This window comes from Neomonachus schauinslandi, chromosome 6 (genome assembly GCF_002201575.2).
Source record: "Neomonachus schauinslandi chromosome 6, ASM220157v2, whole genome shotgun sequence".
Lineage (NCBI taxonomy): Eukaryota > Metazoa > Chordata > Mammalia > Carnivora > Phocidae > Neomonachus > Neomonachus schauinslandi.
Window position 1 is genome coordinate 76,064,963 of NC_058408.1, and position 22,298 is coordinate 76,087,260.

A 22,298-nucleotide genomic window follows, 5' to 3' on the forward strand; every position below is an offset into this window, starting at 1 on the left:
TAATGTTCTTTTTTGATCCAAACATTTTCCTCACTCCAAGCCTTTTCTTTTTTGTCTTTATCGTTTTTATGTTCCTTTATATATGCTCTTTTATATTCATCTAGGATTATTCCTCCCCTTTTTTTTCCTGCTTGTAAACCTTTTAAATCTGAACATTGTGAGTAAATTCTCTGCACCTGTATTGATTGGTTTTCTAAGATAATTTCTGTCCATTTGCCTTTTTTAAACTAGTATCATTTGTGATTGTTTATACAGAATTTTAGTTTTTAAAGTCTCTCTGCAGTCTTTCCTTTTAGATTTTGAGTTATGAATTCATAGCCTGTTATTTAAATGAAGCTTTTGAAATCCGTTTTACTGATCTGTATCATATCTAACTATGCCAGTATTTCCTTCCTTGTCTGACGTGAACTCTAAAATTATATGAACACTTTCTCCCTGTTTCCTGGCATTTCCACTCAAACTTGTTCCTCATTTTAGTTAGAAGTATGTCCAGAATTTTAGTTTTCTTCTTTATTTTATTAATCTGATAAAATTAATCAGGCATATCAGGAATTTGTTAGAAAACTGCATATGGTTGAAAATACTTTTTCAGTAGGTATTTCAACAGTTGTGAAGTCCCAGTTATTACTATAACTTTCCTGTTTCAATTTTATGCTCTATTCCATGATTGTACCCATTTCTGCTACCTTACTAAGGCATATGTATTGTGGTCTATTGGATTTTTCCAAAGATCTCTATATTTTAGACTTGTGCTATCCAGTTAGCCATTAGCCACATGTAGCTATTTATGTTTAAATTTAAATTAGTTAAGATAAATTTACTCATTCATTTTCATTTGTACTAGTGCTCAGTAGCTACAGGTGGTTAGTGGCTACTGTGCTGGACAGTATAGATACAGAACATTTTCATCATTGGGTAAAGTTCTTTTGGACAGTGCTTTTCTTAGTGCCATTTTGCTTTTCATTCTAAAAAGTTCTCATTCCTGAAGATGATTATCATACTCCTTGTATTGTTATCTCTGGAATTAAGCAAAATACATTTGAGATGCTTTGAGGTGGGTTGCATTTTACATATTGGTAGTTATAATCAACTTTATAGAGGTATAATTTATATGCAGTGAAATGTACTCACTTTAAGTGTACAGTTCAGTGAGTTTTGACATGTATATACATCCATGTAAACATCACCACAGTCAAGATTTGAAACATTTTTATTGCCATAAATGTTTTCTTCATGCCCCTCTGCAATCAGTCCCCCAACCCTTGTTCTAGGCAGTTTCTAAATCTTAACTGTAGTTAAGTTTTGCCTGTGTTAATATTTTATATAAATGCAGTTACATAGTATGTACTTTTTTTGGTCTGGTTTCTTAATCTTAGCATAATTACCCTGGTTGCTGCTTGCATCAGTAACTTGTTTCTTTTTATTGCTGAGTAGTATTCCATTGTATGGTTATGATAGAATTTATTTATCCATTCACCTGACTTGTGGACATGTATTTTTATATCTTTTGGTTAAATATCCATGAAAAGAATTGCTGGGCCATACAATATAATTACTAAAAGAAAAAAATGTATATATATTTAGGTTAATGGAACAGAATGGAAATTACAGGAAAACTCAGACATACGTTGTTGGACAAAGATGCCAAGAGAATTCACTGGGGACAGGATACTCATATTAACAAATGGTTTTGGAATAACAGAATGTCAGTATGAAAAATAAAAAGAACCTCGATTTCTTCTCATAATACACAAAAATCTCATATTACATACAAATGGATATTGTAGGTAGAAGCATAAAAGTAAAATGTAAGACTATAAAACTAATAGATATAAACAGAGAAGAAAATCTTTGTGACCTTTGATTTAGTCAAAGATTTCTTAGACAGTACATAGGAAGTTAACCAGGTAAGAAAAAATTCACAAGTTGGACTTTATCAGCATTAAAAGCTTCTGTTGTTTGAAAGATACCATTAATAAAATTTAAAAAAAAACAGCAAGTTTGGGAGAAATACTCACAATGCAATCCGACAAAGTACTTGAACTCAACTCAATATAAAGATAATTTTACAAATTCATAAGAGGACAACCCCATAAAGAAAAGAACAAAAAATTTGAACAGCAACTTTACAAAAGAAAATACTTAAATGATAAGTAAGCATATTAAAATATATTCAAAATAAATCATCAGGGAAATGAAAATTAAAAGATAATGAGGCACCGTTTCATATTTTACTGGGATGGCTAAAACTTAAAGGGCTAATAATGGGTTGGCAAGGAGGTAGAACTGGAACTCTAATCCATGCTGGTAAAAGTGCAAAATGATACAACTTCTTTGGAGAAATGCTTGGTGATTTTTTATTCATAATAACAGCTTTCTGAATTTTTTCAGTGGGTTATAGTTCACTTCCTCTGCTGTTTCTTTTCCCTCTAGTTTTATTCCTCTTTTGAGAGAGTAGATTTTCTTTCCTACTGGGGATCATTGTCTTTGATCAGACTTTAATATAAAACTCTTAGTTTTGCTTTTCCGTTTAACTTGAGGTAATACAGGAAAAGGCAGTACTGTGCAGGCAAGTGTTAAGAGTGCATTTTTAACAGGGTACTTTACTTGTATGTATAACTGATTTTGACAACCTGAAGATGACTAGGAGAAAATGGTTAAGGATTAGAATGTTTGGAGCTTGCCTGTGTTAATGGGATTAAGGCAGAGATGACTTATGTGTTAGGAAGAAAAACAACAACCCAATTTCATGTTTAGTAGTAGCAGTGGCAGCTATAGGTGTATTAGAGTTCTAAGAGCAAATTTTAATTTAACATGAATACAGCAGAGGTAAATATGGTGCCAGTTAGTGAGTTAGCTACAGACAAATGTAGCAAATAGTTATTTTGTTTTTTTCTTTTCAGATACGATTTTTTTTCTTTTTTACCTATTTTTGGATTAGTAGGGACTGTCCAGTGTTCTTAGGGTCTTTTCTGAACAGGATACCTTAAAAAAGGTTTTGCTTCTGGATTTCTTTCAGACTGTTAGGAGCATTTGTTATTATGATTGTGGTTGTCAGTACTACCCTGTAAATACAGTAGTACTTGTCACAGAGGAGGCACTCAATAAATATTTGTAAGATGAATTTTTATCAATTCTCCAAGCATTTGAAAATGATCTAATGCTCTGATAATATAAACTTTAGTATCAGTATGTATGGGCACCAAGCAGAGATATACCAGTTCACCTTCAAGAAAGAGAATGACTCTCAGGCTTTACAGTAAGACATGAATTTAACGGGCTAGAATAGATTTAGTCTACCTAAAGCCCTTCAGTGGATCAATCAGTTAGCTGTTGAAACGTGGGAAAAACATGGCCAAGGAAAAGGAAGCTTTAGCCAATGAACTTTAGATATTTTTGGCAAGACAATTCCTGTTGTAAAGATGGAGACATCAGAATGTCTTTGTTAGAAATTGCTTTAGCTAGCTTCTTTTATTTGATTCCACATTTATTCAGCAGCATTATACTTTCACTTTTCAGTGGGTCTGCTTATGGCAAGATATTGAACTTGTCATAAAGATGTGGATAATTTAGTTCCTGTGGCAGTTGGACTTTTCAAGGATATTAATACATTGCTGTTATGGTCTTTATGATATTTATATATCAGTCATATGACGTGAGTTTGAATTTGTTCCTGAAAAATAGTACCACTCAATATACTGACAGGATCAGGGCTCACCCAAAAGGTAGAGGATCAGACCCTGGACCATCACAGTAACTTCACCAAAGTAGTAACAATTTCTGAGGCCTATAAAGAATGTTTATCTAGCAACCCAGGTTCTTTTTCCCCCTCTTTTGGAACAAGTTTAGTAGTATGGTATGAGTGTAGAGCAGCTAGATTGAGTTTTGCATTTGATTTATGTAATCTTGCATCTTCACAATTCAGCATTATGTATTAATTTGCCTGTAGAGTGCTCCAATTTGTATAGCAAGTATATGTAAACATAATATGTACTATATTTCATAAAGAAATATTCTAAGTAAGATCAAATTTAAAGTTGCTTTATAATCACTGACTTTCTTAGTTGGAGTATTTAGTCCATTTACATTTAGTATAATTATTGAATTGCTTTGTTTACCATTTTTCTGTTTGTGTTTAGTTGTCCAATATTCCTTTGTTCATTCATTCATTGTTCTCTCTCATTCCTCTTTTCCTCTCTTCTTTGGGGTTAATAGAATAATTTTAGATACTCCATTTTAATTCTATTGACTTTTTAGCTGTACCTAAATATATATATATTTTAGAGGTTGTGCAGTAAGGATTAGAAAATACATTCTTAGCTTATTATAGTCCTCTTAGAGTTAATATTGTGAGCATTAAAATGTAAGAACCTTATAAAAGTAAAATTCTATATTTCTCCATTTCTTTTATATGATTATTGTCCTATATTTTATATCTACATGTGTATTAAATCCCAGAATATAGTGTTATTTGCTTTAAACAGTTGTCTTTCAGAGAAAGGGAAGGAAAAAATGTTCTTTTGTATTTATTTCCATCAGTTCCCTTCAGCCTGAGGGGCAAGTCTGGTGGCAACAAATTTTCTCATTTTTTGTTGATAATTTTTTTAAAATTTATTTATTTATTTATTTGAGAGAGAACGTGGGGGGAGAGGCAAAGGGAGAAGGAGAGAGAGAGAATCTTCAGGCAGACTCTGCACTGAGTGCAGAGCCTGAAGTGGGGTTTGATCTCACAACCCGGAGATCATGACCTGAGCTGAGACCAAGAGTTGGATGCTTACCCAGCTGAGCCACTCAGGGTCCATTGTCTTTCACCTGTCCTTCTGAGACTCCAGTAACATATGTGATAAAGTACTTTGCATTATTCCACAGGTCACACTGATGAGCTGTTCATTTTTTTAATTTCTTTTCTCTCTTCTTCAGATTAGATAATTACTACTAATCTGTTGTCAAATTCATTATCTTTGTGTCCCAGCTAATATTTATGCTAACAAACCACCTCTACACATATATATGACCTTGAGCATTTATTTATTTTATACTCACAGATTCAGACGAGGCATGGTGGAGATGGCTTTTCTTTGCTCCACAATATCTGGAGCATTAGTTGGAAAGACTCAGTGACTAGAAATGAGTTGGCAAATTGGGGGCTGAATCATCTACAGGTGTTTTCACTCACATGTTTGGTAAATGCTGGCTGTTATCTGGGTCTTCATCTTGGCTGTTGGCCAGCACCCCTCTACTTGGCCTTTCCATGTGGGTTAGTTCATACTTTATCATATTGTGTTTGTTAGCTTGGTGCCAAGAGTGAAAATCCAGAGTCCAAGGTGGAAGTGCATGACATTTTTATGATCTAGTCTTAGAAATCACTTAATGTCACTTCTGCTATACTCTCTTGATTCAGGCAGTCAACAGAGGTGTGCCCAAGTTCTAGGGGGAGGAACCATAGACTTTACCAGTTGATGGGACAAGTGTTAAAGTTAAGTTGAAAGGAGAGCCATGTAGGATGGGGATGATGCAGTCCTTCTTGAAAAATGCAGTCTGCCACAGCTTTCTTCTGCAGTCTCCAGTCTTCTGTTACGAGTAGATTTTTCCTTCCAGTTACTGAACTTTTGAGGCCTAGAATTTCTTTTATAGTTTCTGTATCTTTGTTGAGACTTTTCATTCTTTCACTTACTGTAATCATCTTCCTTTATATTCATATATGTATTTATAGTAGCTGCTTTGAAGTCCATATGTGCTAATTCCAACATCTGGTTCATCTTGGAATTGGTTTCTGTTGACTGCTTTTTTCTCTAGGTCATGGGTCATATTTTTCTGCTTTGCATGTCTAATAAATTTTAATTGTATGTTGAATGTCGTGAATGATATATTGTATGTTGTGAATGATAGGATGTAGGGAGTCTGGACTGTTACTTTCTTTAAAGGTGTTGAGTTTCATTTCGGCAGGCATTTAAATTGATGATTAATCTTCTGGTATTGTCAGGCTTGGTTTTCTTTGTTAAGGCAGGCCTATTTCAATTTTGTCTTTTGTCTTAGGACATGGTCCTCCGTTCTAAGGTGTGGCCTTTCTGGGGTCTCAGCTGAATACCTGGTGCTTAAATGAAGTCTCTGCATTCTGGCTGGGCCAGAACTCCTCCCGCTGGCTGTGCTATCTCTGGTGTCCTCTCCATTACGCTTTCAGATCCTGCACATATGCAACCCAACCCTTGGCCAAGGACCGGAGGTGAATTTCCGTACAGACTTCTGAAGCCCTCTGTTTCAGTCCCTTTTCTCTGCTATTCTCTTCCACAAACTTTAGCTGCCTTAGCACCCCGGAACTCAAATCTCTGCCTTTTACCTCAGTGAGACCTTTGTTCCATTTGTTCTGTTTCCTCCCACTGTGTCAGAAGAGAGCCTCAAAGCTGAAAGTAAGGCAGTCATGGAAGTTACCTCATGTTTCTTTTTCTCTGAAGGATCGTAAGCGTGTGCTGCCCTCTGTTTAGTGCCTAAAATGGTTACCTCATGTATTTTGCCCAGTTTTACAGTAGCTTATAGCAAGAGGATAATTCCTCTACCAGATACTCTATAATGGTCGAAAGTGTATATATACATGTTATGGTAAGAAAACTTTTAAGAGATGACCCCTTTATATTGAATAGGTAAAAAGATTTTAAGAACAAGCTTATTTAAGGCCTGTAATTTGGTTACAATAACCTTACTACTCTAATATTGAATTCTACCCATAAATTTGTATTGATTTTTTCCAGAAATGGCAAATACAGTGAAAATTTTTATTTTATTCTCTCTTCCCAACTGATGGTAGACATTGCTAATCATTAATGATATTCTTCCCCAGTTTTTGTGGGTTTTTTTTTTAGATTTTATTTATTTATTTGACAGAGAGCACAAGTAGGGGGAACAGCAGGAAGAGGGAGAAGCAGGCTCCTCGCTAGCTGGGAGTCTGATGCGGGACTTGATCCCAGGCTCCTGGGATCTTGACTTGAGCCGAAGGCAGATGCTTAACAGCTGAGCCACCCAGGCGCCCCTGGATGTTGTTTTAATAGCCTTAATATTGCACACCAACAAGCCACCACCAGCTTGAGGCCTCTTTGCCATTTTAGTGTATTTCCATTTTACTAGCCCAATCAGGATTATTTTGTGGGATATTTAATTTTATGAAAGGTTACCCCAGTAGATTGTTTTCTTCTCTAGAACTGAAGAACTGAAGTGATTTTTTAAAAAAATGCATGTCTAAAAGGAATCATTAAGGTTATTTATTTAGTAAGTTCTCAGTACTTCCTAAGTGAAACATAGGAAAATGGAAGATTGGAAGCAGAAGTTCTCAGCACTTGTGCCTGTGATAAATAATACTTGAAATTTAAAAGAGAATCAAAAACTGGTTTTGAATATACATTATGGGCTCCTACCTAAGATAACACAGGAAGTGTCTTGATGAAATTAAAGACTGGGCTTTCCATGGCTGTGCCTCTAGGAGGGATTTAAAGAGCAGTTACCAGCATTTTAACAAGTTGTTTTGTGTTTTGTTAGTTGTTTTTTCACTGAGATCAGATTTGCGATTTTGTGATAGTGTATGCTAATAATTTTTTAAAAATATCCTCAAGACAGGCTCAGTATGAATGAAGATACAATTTTAAAAAGTCTCATGAGTCTTTATAAACAGGAATTGCATGAATCTCATTAAAACTCTTTCTGGGGGTGCCTGGGTGGCTCAGTCGGTTAAGCATCTGCTTTTGGCTCCTGGGATTGAGCCCCACATCGGGTTCTCTGCTCAGAGGAGAGCCTGCTTCTCCCTCTACTGCTCCCCCTGCTTGTGCTCTCTCTCTCTCTGTCATATAAATAAAATCTTTTTTAAAAAAACCAAACTGTTTCTCAAGGAGGATTGGTGTCACATTAAAAAAACCTGGTTTCCATTTTTTTCTAATTCAAAAATAGTATATGAAAATATTTATGTAAACTAAAATATATTGTTCAAAAGCAATGGATTTCTAAGCTCATCAAACTCGCTTTCTGGAGGTGTAAAATAGTGTGATATATAACTTCGTCAATTCTGTACTTTTGTGGAAAATACGGTAGGGCAGGAAACTTTTTTTTTCTTTTGAAAGTAGTATATGCTTATATTTAACAACACAGTTGCAGAAGTGTTGAAAGTGAATAGTGAAAACCTCCATCTCTCCCTGAAAACTTTTGATAACTGCTATAACCATTTTGGTATTTCAACCCTACTTCAATGTGTGTACAGGACAGCCACATGTGAATTGTGTTCCCTGGATTTGGGCTATAAGATGAGTGTTTCCTTATTTATACATTATTGGTTTATGTATTTGGATTCAAAACTTAACATTACCAGACCCAGAATGAACTAAAAGTGAATTGTTAGTCTCCAAAATACCTTTGGCTCTGCTCACATTTAAATTGTAGACTTTCTGTGAGAAAATTGTATTTTGCAGATCACTTCCTGCTTATTCATTTTCTTGGAGGAAAAGATATGGTAGATAGCAATGAGTTGTTGTTTCCTAAATTTTATAGTCATTGTCCTTCAAGTAATTTGTTTTTGTTTTGGTTATCCCAGTTATCCTTAGCATTTATCTAAATTTCTAAATATCCAACCATATTAAAATGTAAACTGAGAAAAAGCTAAAAGTAAAGTTTCTGGAAGAGAGCATAGAGAATATTTTTGTGAACTCTAAGGGTAGGAAAAGATTTCTGAGAGGATACAAAGTTCTAAACAAAAGAAAAATTTGATATATTGGATTTTTATCAGAATTTTATTTTATTTTTTAAAATATTTATTTATTGAGAAAGATTGAAAGAACAAGTGGAAGGAGGGGCAGAGGGAGAAGCAGACTCCTTGTGGAGTCGGGAGCCCAACATGGGACTTGATCCCAGGACCCTGGGATCATGACCTGAGCTGAAGGCAGACACTTAAGCAACTGAGCCACCCAGGCGCCCTTTATCAGAATTTTAAATTGTTGATTATCAAAACACATTATTAAAGAAATGAAAAAGCAAGTCATAGATAAGGAGCAAATATTTATGTTAATACGTATATCTGATAGAAGACTTTGACACAGAATATATGAAACTTCTATAAATCAATAATAAAAAGCCAGGTAATCCAACTGGGGGACTGGGGAATGAGCCAATGACTTGAACAGACATTTTCAAAGAAGAAGGTATAAAAATGGCTAGTAAATGAAAATATGCTTAATATCATTAGTCATCAGGGAAAGGAAATTTGAAACCACAATAAGGTACCACTTTATACCCATTGGAAAAGCTATGATTAAAACTGACAGCACCAAATGTTGATGAGATTGTGGAGCAACTGAAACTCTTTTAAAATGCAGATAGGATTGTAAAATGGTATAACTGTTTCGGAAAACTGTTTAGTAGTTTCTTATAAACATACATCTACCCTGTCTTCCTATGACCCAGCAACTCTACTTCTAGTTATTACTTATTTACTCAAGGAAAATAAAAGCAGGTATCCCCAAAATTCTTGTACAAGAATGTTTAAATAATTATGCATAATAACCCCAAACTGTGAACATCCTAAATATCCATCAAAGGAGGATGGATAAACAAGTGATGGTGTAGTCATGCAGTGGAATCATACACAGAATAAAAGGAATGAACTACTGATACATGTAACATGGATAAATCTGTAAAACATTAAATTAAATGAAAGAAGCCAGTTACAAAAGACTACATATTAAATGACTACATTTATATGAAGTTCAAGAACAAGGACAAATTAATCTGTGGTAATATTAGCTGCCTGGGAGCTTAGTGGGGTTTGACTGCAAATGGGCATAAGGGGATTTTCTGGAGTGGTCGAAGTATTCTGTATTTTGATGGAGATGGTTGTACACCTAAGATCTGTTTCACTGTATGTAAATTTTATCTCAGTTTAAAGAAAAAATCCAAAAGTACAAATTGAGAAAGGTATAGGGATTGAGAAGATAAAGAGGGTAGGAGAGACGAGAGAAAGGATGTGTAACACCACTTTTTCCTGTAGAATATTCATAGTGGAGTAGAAGTCGTGTGAGCAGAAGCAGTGCTTCCTTGGTTAGTTGAAGAAGTGGGTTAAATTGAAGAATCACAAAAAGTGACACATAACTTAAATATTTAAAGAAAAGTACACATGAAATATTAGAATGAAATATTGTCCTCTATGGTTTATTAACAGTCATCCCCAGAACCACAAAGTAGTAATTTTCCTTTGTTTCCCTTTGTCCCTTGGCAAGAGTTCTTAGTCTTTTTTTTATGCCATGTACATTTTGGCTGTCTGGTGGAGCTTATGGACTCCTTCTTAGAGTGATTTTATTTTATTTTATTTATTAATTTTTATTTGACAGAGTCTGGTGGAGCTTATGGACTCCTTCTTAAAGTGATTTTATTTATTTATTTATTTATTTATTTATTTATTTATTTATTTATTTATTTATTTATATTTGACAGAGAGATAGCAAGAGCAGGAACACAAGCAGGGGGAGTGGGAGAGGGCGAAGCAGGCTTCCCGCCAAGCAGGGAGCCCAATGTGGGGCTCGATCCCAGGACCCTGGGATCATGACCTGAGCCAAAGGCAGATGCTTAATGACTGAGCCACCCAGGTGCCCCTCTTAGAGTGACTTTAAATTAGGATTACAAATATACCTGTTAATTAGTATTAGTCATTAGTTTTTGTTTTTGTTTTGCAGAAGAAAATAAAGATTAGAGATAATTGAAATTAGAGAAGAGAACAACCATCGAGAAAGTCAATGGTCATCTTTACCTTTCCCATCATTAATAGAACACTTGCTTGTTTGCTGTGTACGTGCTTTCCCAGAGTGCCCATGGTAATTCCAGCTTCCCCGTGGCTAGATTTGATAATGTGATAACTTTAAATCTATTGTTTTTAAGTAGAAATGATGAATTCTTAAAGGAGGGGCCTATCCTTCTTTCCCTTCTCCGGTCTATTCTTACTACAAGTATAATGGCACACCATCTTGGACCTTGGGCTGCCCATCATGTTGGCTCAGCATATGATGGAAGGGTCCTGGGCTCCAGGCCTTTATGAAACAAATCTACCCAACCAGTTGTAGACTACTGATCTTGGAATTTATGTGGGAGAGTAATGTATTTAATATAATTAGTAGCATATTTGCTTATGGGCCCCTCCCCCACCGACCTTCTTCTGTTTCTCACAGCTAAACCTTATTCTCACTGATACAGTTCCTCTAGTATTACTTTGACGGCAGGGACAATAGTCCTTAAATAATTTTATCCCAGGGAAACAAGCACAGTTTCAGGTACTTAATACATGTTCTCTCAATACATTTAAATAAAAGATAATATTGATAGGAATGGGTATCAAGGAATGAAAACATGAAAGCATACCATTAAAAAAAAATACTAGTGACCCGGAACCCTTGATGAAACATTGGTCGTGCAAGGAAAGAGCCTGGTCTAGAAACTGCTGAGTGGTTTATGGGATGAGGGCCTGACTCTGCAGAAATAAGAGGAACCCATCTTGTCATACTAAGTCCATTAGAGAATGTTTTGCTGGTATAGGAGAAAGTCATTGCTGTATTTGTTTTGATTATAATAGTTCAGAAAATATTAAAACAAAAATTTGTTAGAATACTGTAGTTAACAAATTATATAAAATCTATACTCTAATAACTTAATTTTTAAGTGTTGATTGTAATTAATATTTTAGTGTGACATACAAATACATCATTTTAACTACTGACAAAGTTACAAGTAATCCTCATACTACTGTGTGGCATGATTTTTCACATCCAAATTTATGAACTTTTTCCCTCTACCCAACCACACATTTTCAGCCCTCCTTCTAGTAGCTAAATTGTAATTTTGGTTATATAAATTCTGGGTTTTTATGTGATTATGACTAGATAAATGCGATTTACAGTTAAGTACTGTAACTGTTTTTTCCTAAACATTTTATTTTCCCTGGAGTTAAAATTCTCTCTCTCTTAGCTTCCTTAGTTTCTATATTCTTAACTTTAATTTATCCCTAAACTATATAAATCTCTTAACATGTTCAAGCACATTTGGTATTATATCGATTTTATCTTCTTCAGGAGCCTTCTGATTACCCTGATCTGGGTCAGTTGTTCACTACATCTGCTTTATGGCTGTCTACTTAGGATGTTCCTTCACCGTCATTCTGAGGATTCCCTTTTCCCTTCTCGTGAGCTGGATTCTTCAGTTCCTTGAATCGTCCTCTTTCATGGTTTCCCACCCTTGTTTTGGTGGAACACATCTTCTGGTAACTTCCTGAGAGAGATTGTCTGGGCAGCAAAATTATTTGAGATTTCTCTGTTTAAAAATGCCTTTATTGTATATTCACACTTGATTTAATATCTCTTTTGGTATGGAATTCTAGGCTGGGAATAGTTTTCCCTCAAACTCAGAAGGTTTTGCCCAATTGTTTTCTAGCTGCTAGTGTTGCCATTAAAACGGGTGGTGTAATTCTGATTCCAGATACTTTTTATGAAACCTATTTCCTCTTTGGGCAGCTTCTAGGGTCCTACGTTTATCTCTTCAGTATTCAGAAATTTCACTGAGCTATATACACCTGTATTTGGGTCTATTTTCATCATTTTTGCTGAATACTCATTGTATCCTTTGATTTTGGAAACTCCTGTCCTTTAGTTTAGGGTATTATTCTTGAATTGTATCTTGGATTTCTTCTTCTTGTGTTTTCTCTTCTTTTCTCTAGAACTCCTACTCATATGTTGAAACTCCTAGACTTTAAATCTTTTTAAATCTTCTCTTTTGTTTTCCATTTGTCTTTTTATTCTGTTTATCCTATTTCCTCAGCTTATACTTTTCTAACCCCTTTCCCCCTATTACCTACCTCATAAGAGTAAACAAATTTATATGCATAAAGTACTTAAATGTGGTATAAACACATGGCAAGTGCTTTTGTTGGCTGTAATTGTTGCTGTTGTTTAGTTGTGTAACTGTTTTGAGGGAGAGGTCTTTGGTCTTGATTCTTTGGCTTATTAGCTGTATGACCTTGGGCAAGTTTTCTAATTTCTTTGACACTTACTTCCCTCATTTGTAAAATGTGAAGAAGCTCTCTCAGATGTTTGTGAGTGTCAACTGAGAATATATATGTGAAAATACTTAATAAACTTTGTATGGAGTTAATAGTTACTACTTGCATCTTTCAAATATGAAAAGTTTCTCATTTGAAAGAAAATGATGGCTGAATTTTCAGGGTTATTTTTAAGATGACTTGATTACACATGACTATTTCTCTCACATCTGAATGAGCTAGGTGAACTTGAGCTAAGTGCTAATGCTGCCTTTTAAATAACTTATTTAATACTCAACCTCATAATGTTAGGCTAAAGAGAGAAGATTATGAAAATATTTATTCTATGAAAAGCTCTGGCTTTACTTCAGATTGTATAAATCTGTGTAATGTAATAATTATTTAAGAATGACCTGATTACTAGTTTAAACCCATGAAGGGAATATTTATTGGAATTTATTTATTTATTTTTCTTAAATGGTATTTGAGATTAGGAAAAATGGAATCTGTCTTTTAGGTTTTCTCAATAGTATAAATGTAATTTCAAATGTTAGCTCATTTTTGTTAATGGTGGCTTTTTGTTTGTTTGTTTTGTTTTAAGGTTTTTGGATTCAAAGCATAAAAACCATTACAAGATATACAATCTGTAAGTATGTCTTTTGTTTGTATGCTTGCAAATATCTTCTAAAATAACTATTAAGTGAAAGTTATTTCCTTGTTAGAATCAGGTGGAGTTAAAGATGTATTTTAACGGAATTGTGTTCCTAAAACAATTAGTCCAAGACGTCTGATTAAGAGCATTGTTAGGTCATTCAGAAAGTATAGTGATGAGGTCAAAACAATGTTGGCACACATTCACTTTACTTGATCTGGTTTAAATGACTTGGCATCTAGCCCATCTTTGAGCCAATAACCAGGTGGTAACTTGAAGTGTATTTCACAGCAGAGCTTTTCTGTTAAAGCATTAATAACATCTTCCATAGAGGTATATGCTTCAGAGTGGGTGTAGTTTTGTTTATTGTGTGTCTTTAGGTCATTTGATTGAAACAGCTGTTAGGGTATTCTCTAACTGTATATAACAAAAATAAGTTACCTGAAATTGTTTAGTTGGGTGGTTTATCTTGTTTAAGGCAAGGATGTAAAGATTGCCTCCTTGGTACAGCTAGCTTATGTTTAACCTTTTGTTTTTCTTTTTGACTTTGTGAGTAGGGATGTGAAAAGGAAAAAAAGAACAAAAGAAAAATGGGAAGAAAATATTTTATCATTTTTGCCCTTGAAGACTATTATTCTTTCCCAAAATATTGACCCATTTTTTACCTTTTAAAAAATGGTATATAAAATGTGTTATTTTTCTACCTGGTTTTTATTTTTCCTATGTGATGTCTGTAAATTATGCAACAGGAAAAATTTTAATCTGAAGTTATGTTTCCCGATTGACTGTCAGAATTTCTGTAGAATTTATTTCTCAAATGTAAGAGCAAGATTCTCTTCTCCCTTCAGTGGGCATTTAAATCATCACCAAAAAGGATGAAAGATTCTGTGTGCCTTGTCAGCTTGTGGGATGTTGCTTTTCTATCTTTAATTTAGTGATCTTTCTATTCTGATTAAGACCTCAGAAGACATGAGAGTGAAGTAGACACCGTTACTGTTTCTCCTAGTGAGTTTTCATTAATTTCCTCGGATTCACAAAGAAGCAAACATTTATGCTATGGTTTCCACATGTTAGACCTTGTAGAACTTGTTGGTGGTACAGAGGTGAACAAGATACAGTTTCAGTCTCTGATAGTTTATAGTCTGATGTGATAAGTAGACATAGTATTGTAGAAGAGGTAACTGTTGTACAGAAGAGAGCTGTGTGGAGAACAGTGGAAATAGTACTTGTATCCTATAGGAAAGTTTTCATGAAGAAAGGCATGTTTGAGCTGGGGTGAAAGAATCTTCAGAGGCTCTCCTGCATGACTCCGAGTGGGGAAAATGGCATTGCGGGCAGAGAGGATGGCATGGAAGAAGCTGGTTGGCATAGTAGTGTTTAGAATATGGCAGACAATCCATTATGGTCAGATTATGGGAGCGGGGAGTGTGGAGGGTGTGAGGTGACAGGTAACAAGGTGAAAGACAAAGGTGCTGTAGCGACTTGAGTGTAGGCCGACCCCAGCTTACAAATGATCTGTGCATGGGTCTTCCTCTCGTCCTGAGTAACCTCCTGTAACTAGCCTTGTTGCAGACGCCAGAGTGTTTCTGTGGAGGAAAATAAAAACCTCAAAGCTTTATACTTTTTGAATAACTAGATTCAGAAGCTAAGTTTAAAAAAAGAAAATAAAGCACAGGACAAGAAGTGTAAAAAGCTGCAGTCCATTAAGTGAGTCACTTCAGGTTTAGACTCTAAAGATTAGGCATTTAGAGTCCCAGAAGGAAGGTAGAAAGATACCAAAGACAAATTCTGCCTTTTTCAAAATTTTATTTGAGTTTAACATTATATCCAAAGAAAAGGAAGGAAATTCTTTTCATTCCTGTATTCAGTGGCTTCCTGCTTCCAGAATTTAGGACCTAGGCTTGCACTGTCAGTACTGTGGATCACTTAACATTATTATGGTTAAAGGTGGCATTGGGAGCTAGTCTGGGAACTTGGCTGCCCTTTTGTTTTTGTATTTCTAAACGTTGGACCCCAGAGTTAATCAACTGTCTCATTAGTTGAGAGTAGCTTTTGGTATTTATATTTCAGTTCCCCTTCCCCACTCCATTTAATGGAGTCATAGACTTTCAGAACTGGAAAGTACCTGAAAGAGATCATTTAGTCCAACCTTCTCATTTTACAGATGGGGCATCTGAGGCCTAGAGAAGTTAAGTGAGTTGAACAAGGTCACACAGGTACATATGGTAGCAGATCACCCACCGTTTATGCCAATCTTCCCTTTCTGGTTTTGTTGTTGTTGTCGTCGTTTGTTTTAACCTCCCCAAATTTTACTTCAGAAGTTTCTAGAACAACCAGGTTGTAGCATGTTTTGATTTCTGATGACATTTTTCATTCTTCACCTTCTCTCTACCCCTTTTTGTATTTCTGGCTCTGGGTAAGGGAGTCTGGCAAGCAGCAGATGTTTCTATTTTATTTCTTTTATTTTGGGGATGTTAACTACATGTGATGTATGTCCTTGCAAACATATAAACTGAAAGATCTTAAAATATTTACACTAGACATACATGTATTTAATGGTATATTAAACTTTTTATGGCAATTATGATGTGTGGATGAAGAACAGTTCTTAATACGGACTTTTTATTTTTATTTTATTTATTTATTTTTTAAAATACGGACTTTTTAATAATTGGCTATCTGTTTATATCTCTGTATTATCAAGCATTCAGTAAATTATTTTAAGAAAGGACAAAATTAGCTTCATATCGTTAATCAAATTTGGATATAATGATGCTTAGTAAATTAGTTTGTTTTGTGCAAGTGTGTGTATTTCATTTTTGTATGTTACTTTGTATACCTGTAGGCTGGTGGGGATAAGAGGAAGAGGGAGGAAGATGGGGACAGAGGCATAATACACTTCTTGCCTTTGAGGACCTTAAATGTTTACTGGATACTCGTTTTTAAAAGGGTTACTGTATTTCATCGTGTATTCTATTTGACATACAACTCTCCATCATTTGGTGCTGAACCTTTAGCTGTTGTTAATTTTTATCTGTTAAGTTTTCTTTTGTAAGCTAGAGATAGTGATGTTGAAGAGAGTTACAGAAGAGACCTGCATACTTCGCTGATTCTTTGGCAAGTCTCACTTCTCTGGAAGCTTTTCCTATTGGTCTTATCTGTTCCTTCACTTTCTGTCTACCGCTTCATTAAAAACTCTTTCAATGCTTCTTCATCTCTCTTGTCTCATATAAGCCAATATAAGGTGAAGATTTTTAAAAATCGTATCTTTTAAGTTGAATTTTAATTATAAGGAAGTATAAGTGGTCAGAGTTACCTAATACTTGTCTCAGTCAAATCCCATTTTCCATTTATATATCTTCAGTTTGGGTTTGTTGAGAGACTTATCAACTAACATACCACACAAAAGTCATAAGGAACTGGGTGTGTGCGTGTGTGCGTGCATGTGTGCACAGTTATTGGAGGTGGTCTTAATTAAGAAGACAGTCATCATTCTTACGTTAGCAACCCCTCCTCCAGATCACTTCCATCACTACCGGCCCCAGTATATGTTCTCTTGTACCCCTCATCCATACCTGTAGAGATTTTCATAACTTTTTCATGTTTCATGATTGCTTTTTGTTGCTTTTTGTTGGTATGAAATATTGCTCTTGTAGGAAGGCTGATTTTGAGTAGAATTTGTTATTGCTTTTGTTTTTAAAATTGTTCTCTATTTTGTATTGTAAGTAGAAGTATGGAGCCATGCTGGAAAAACCTTGACTTTTGTAACCAGAGGTCCTGGGCTTGAGTCTTGGCTCTTCCATTTGCATATTGTAGTTTGGGGCAAGTTTTTTTTAATGCTCTTCTAAATCTTAGCTTTCTCATATATAAGATGGAGATTCTATTATTATATTGTTGTGACTATGAATTAAAAAACATGGAAACTCCTTTGTAAGGTGTGTACATCTGGTAGACATGTAGTAGCTCATTATTTCCACTTTTCCTCCATTTCTGCCTCTTAACAGTAATATTTGAGAATCAGTTTAGGATGGTAGTCTTAAGCAGTATTTGTCAAACCGAACATGTGAGCTCCTGAAAAAGCATGAGAATATTAGAGGACTAAAGCTGCATGAAACTCAAAATGTTTATTTTTTGTTGGGCTGCCATGAGACCAGCTTCTTAGAATTGTTTCCTAGCCTACTCCTTCTCCCTCACCTTCTAAGTCCTATCTTTCCATGAGTCCTTATAAAATAGTCTGTTATAGATTCTTCACTATTTACCAGACCTATTCTTTAATCTGTACTAAAGAAAGTATAAAATGTGACTATTTTCTTGGTCAGTCTTCCTCCTACCTGTCATGTTTTGTATAGGAGGGAGTATGAAATTATTTAGCAAGGATACATAAATATGCATATGGCATTACTAAATAAATTTTTTTGAGCAAAACTCAATATATTAAATTATATGCAAAAAAGGGGAAAAGCTTTGTGTTAAGCAGTAGTATGAAAGTCGATTTATTTCAGGTCTGACCACTTAAACTAGTGGATTCTAATTTGTTTATAATTAGTTCAACTTTCATGTGGATTAGGATTTAAAACTATTTAAGATAGAGGAACTATACAAATAGTTTTAGGATTTCTTAAATGTGAAATCCATGTCCATAATCACTTATTGAAACTCTTGGGGCCAGTTGTGTTTCAGTGTTCAGAATTTTTCCCTTTGCAGAAAGGTAACATGGAAGCATATACTTATTAGTATTACATAACACCCCCCTGGGGTGTGGAGCAGTCCCTACCATGAAGTGTTTGACTCTTCAAGTGTATTAGTTAAAGAGTGCATACAGTATCATGAACTCAGATCAGATTCTGCCACAATTGAGTTTGCCATAAGTTTAACAGAAAATGTTAAAATTTCAAACTTCAGAATTGGAGATTAAGGGATTGTAGACCTTGATTTGTTTTAAAATGCTAAGTTTTTATTTAAATAATTTTTTAAAAAATCTCATTTGGTTAGTAGCTGTAGTTACCATGATTCTGCTGACCACAAACCAAAGTATGGGATCCCTTTCGGAGCCTTATTAATGTTTATAAATATACTTATTAATCATGAGTAAACCAGTGCATGATGACGAACGTGTCACTAATATTAAAAAGACAAATTTTAGTATGCTCTAAGTCAACATTTTACTATTCTATATTTTACTTATTACGCTTTCATTACTCTCAGACTTTAATTAAAACTCATAAACTGAGAGATTACTGAAAAAGATGACCTTTGGCTTCTCTAAAGAGAGAAAGGTCTGGTTTAAAAATTTTTTAGGAAGTGTTGTTTTTGAGTACATTAGCATCATTCACTTTTTTTTTTTTTTTTACTTTTTCTTTGCCCTTATAATTTTACTATTTTAAAAATATATCTTTTTAGGGCGCCTGGGTGGCTCAGTTGGTTAAGCGACTGCCTTCGGCTCAGGTCATGATCCTGAAGTCCCAGGATCGAGTCCCGCATCGGGCTCCCTGCTCAGCAGGGAGTCTGCTTCTCCCTCTGACCCTCACCCCTCTCATGCTCTCTCTCTCATTCTCTCTCTCAAATAAATAAATAAAATCTTTAAAAAATATATATATATATCTTTTTAAATAATAGTTTGAGAAAACAATGTGTGCTCAACTCTGAGATAAAGACAATGCTGTAACTCGTTAGTTGTTTGTACTTAGTTGTTTGTACATACTTGGTGAAATCAAACATACACTCCCTCAGCGCACAGAGTGTCCGTACAGGAAATTTGAGGGTACACATGCAGCTGGGTGGGAGGTGGGAGCCTGAGAGGCATCAAGGTTTTGTGAGCAACTGTGTAAGCCGTAAGTGCATAACACCTAACGTCAGTTTCCTAAATGGTAAAATGGGGATAATGACGCTACCTACTTCATAGATTGTTAGGATTGAAAGAAATAGTTAATACAAAACAGCATGATGCCTGGTACAGTATAAAAGTTCAGAAAATGTGTGTTACTATACTTTTTTTTGCCAATGCAAAAGGTAACTTTAGATCACATTTAAACTTTTTCTTTTAGGTGTGCTGAAAGACATTATGATACCGCCAAATTTAACTGCAGAGGTAGGTATTAACTGCTGAGTAATGTATTTTTGTTATATAACTTAAAACCAATAGACCAAATCTTACTGTCACAGCAGTAATTAATAATCTCATTTATTAAGTGAGGTAAATATTTATCTTAAAGATGGTCTTAGTTTGGAAAACAAATTTAATTTTGCTGGTGTGTTTTAGGAAACAATTATCATATAAACCTACCAGTACTAGTAAGAACACTAAAATGCAGAGTAGATTATAAGAATTAGGAAAAATTTCTAGACTAACAGTAAAATAAAGAGAGGGTTATATCTACTGTTGGAGGCATTTGGTGTAACAGTAAGAGATTATAGGGAGAAAACAGAGCAACTTAACTCTGTGGAGCCATGACCTAAAAGGGAGAGAAGGGTATGACGGATATGGGTAAGAGGAGCCTGATAGATGAGCGCAGGAGCTGCTTTCAGTGAGTTCTCCTCCAGGGGTAGTGAATTTTTCTGAGGGCCCACAAAAACCTTCCATCTGTGTTGGTGGAACCCCTTGAGCCACGAGACACCTGGAGAGTGGAGAAGCGTGGCAGGTGCTACCATGATAGAAAGAGAAGGTGGATGCCATGAGCTATATACTGATGTGTTTGCCGTGGATTCCTTCTGAAAAATCTAGAACGGACATTCAAACAGCTGGTTTGAGAATTCAGAGGCACTAATGGCTGAGAGCCAATACAGGCTCACTGAGAATTTTTCCTTTTTCGTGAATTTAGGCTACTGCTTACTAGGCAGAGTGTTTTAGTCACGGTTTATCTAGCTTTAAATAGTCGTTTCACAGTTTCCTGGATGTTTTTATGTGCCACTGGGGAGATGAAGATGGAACGCTGAGGCCCAGGTGAAAGCTGTCCCGGCGACTCCCTGTAATGGTAGTCGTTGTCTCCCAGGACGACTCACCTGACACACTGAGTCTTGTTCCACGTTATTAATGAGTTGATTGAAGATAGAAGGAATACTTCTCACATATTTAGATGACCCACAGGATAATTATATGCATTCGATGTCAATCAGGATTTTTAAGGATTTTAATAGAATGGAACCAAGGCAGGGACCAATAAGAAAAAAATTTAATAGTGATACAGTTAAACTCCTATTTCTAGGCAAGTTTAAAAAAAAAAACTCTGACTTATAGGGAACAGTGAAATTTTGGGTTTTTATAACCCATGTGAAAAGACCTGACATTAGATACACTTTACTACAACTGTATACATTTTTTAAAGTAGTTTTTTCAGTTTCTTTTGTAAATGCCTTTAAAATCAACACTAACATTTGCAAGACCATCTTTAAATAACATGTTTAGTTAGCATTTTTATTTTATGAAGTGTAAAAATCAGTCCTTTCCAGTGTGGATTTATTGGTAATTTATCCCTTCTCTGGAATACATGCTTTATGGTGATGTAATGCTATAAATATTATGACTCCTTTTGTCAGAAAATGCATTGAGAGCCCTGACAGGAAACCTACCTATGTGACATTTCATTTTGAGTTTGCCTCTCCCTCTGATATGTTGACTTGTGCTACCTCTCCATAGTCAAGTTTCCTCTTTCATTAAGTGGAAAAAATAATGCTTGGCCTCTCTGTCTAGTGGGTAGGTTTAAGAATTAATGAGAGACTATTTTCTATTCAAAAGTTGGAAAATTATCAGGCAGCAAATTATTTTTCTCTGGAGTCAGGTTTTTCTTTTAAACACTTGTTAAGCTTAAATGCAACATTTCTAAAGTTAACCTACTTTAATAAACAATTCAGGAAAGACTTTTTTCTAATTCTGAGGTTATCCTTTTACTACAGTTGCACAGTATCCTTTTGAAGACCATAATCCACCACAGCTAGAACTTATCAAACCCTTTTGTGAAGATCTTGACCAATGGCTAAGTGAAGATGACAATCATGTTGCAGCAATTCACTGTAAAGCTGGAAAGGGACGAACTGGTGTAATGATTTGTGCATATTTATTACATCGGGGCAAATTTTTAAAGGCACAAGAGGCCCTAGATTTCTATGGGGAAGTAAGGACCAGAGACAAAAAGGTAAGTTATATTTGATGTTTTTTTTTTTCTTCTTCCTCGATCTGAGCATTTATTGGAAAACAGGTTTTTAAACAGATGGTTGGTAACTCCTATTTCTTTATTCTGAACATTTAAATCAGTTACTACCTTAACTATCATATGAGCAAATGACTGATTCTTTCAATTTTTCTGTTCATGCTAGCATTTTCATATCATGCTAGTAAATCTTACCCATTAACTGTATGGTGTACTTGGTCTCATAAAATTCTGACAGCATTTAAAGAAGCAGTACTTTAAATAAAAATAAGCTTGATCTTTCTGAACCTTGCCTGAGAATGAGATGTCTTTGGATGATAACTTGGATGCCATTTCCTAGTAAAGTATGATCTTTACTTTTATAAGGACATGAAAATTATTCTTTGATATGAATATTCATGAATGTAGTTATAATTAAGATTAGTCAAAGATTCTTATTCAGAAGACTAATAAA

General features: G+C 35.0%; 1 protein-coding gene and 1 long non-coding RNA gene across 2 annotated transcripts in view; both read left to right on the top strand.

Moving 5' to 3' along the window:
* Nucleotides 1–22,298, top strand: part of PTEN (phosphatase and tensin homolog) — an 87,055-nt gene that overhangs the window by 35,678 nt on the left and 29,079 nt on the right. The window contains exons 3-5 of the mRNA XM_044915998.1: nt 13,650–13,694; nt 19,745–19,788; nt 21,591–21,829. Of these exons, the coding sequence (XP_044771933.1) occupies nt 13,650–13,694; nt 19,745–19,788; nt 21,591–21,829 (328 nt within the window). The remainder of the gene's footprint in view (nt 1–13,649; nt 13,695–19,744; nt 19,789–21,590; nt 21,830–22,298) is intronic.
* LOC110586062 lies at nt 14,662–16,789 on the top strand. Its single transcript, XR_002480668.1, has 3 exons — nt 14,662–14,705; nt 15,865–15,916; nt 16,743–16,789. It is a non-coding gene; the product is annotated as an uncharacterized LOC110586062 (long non-coding RNA).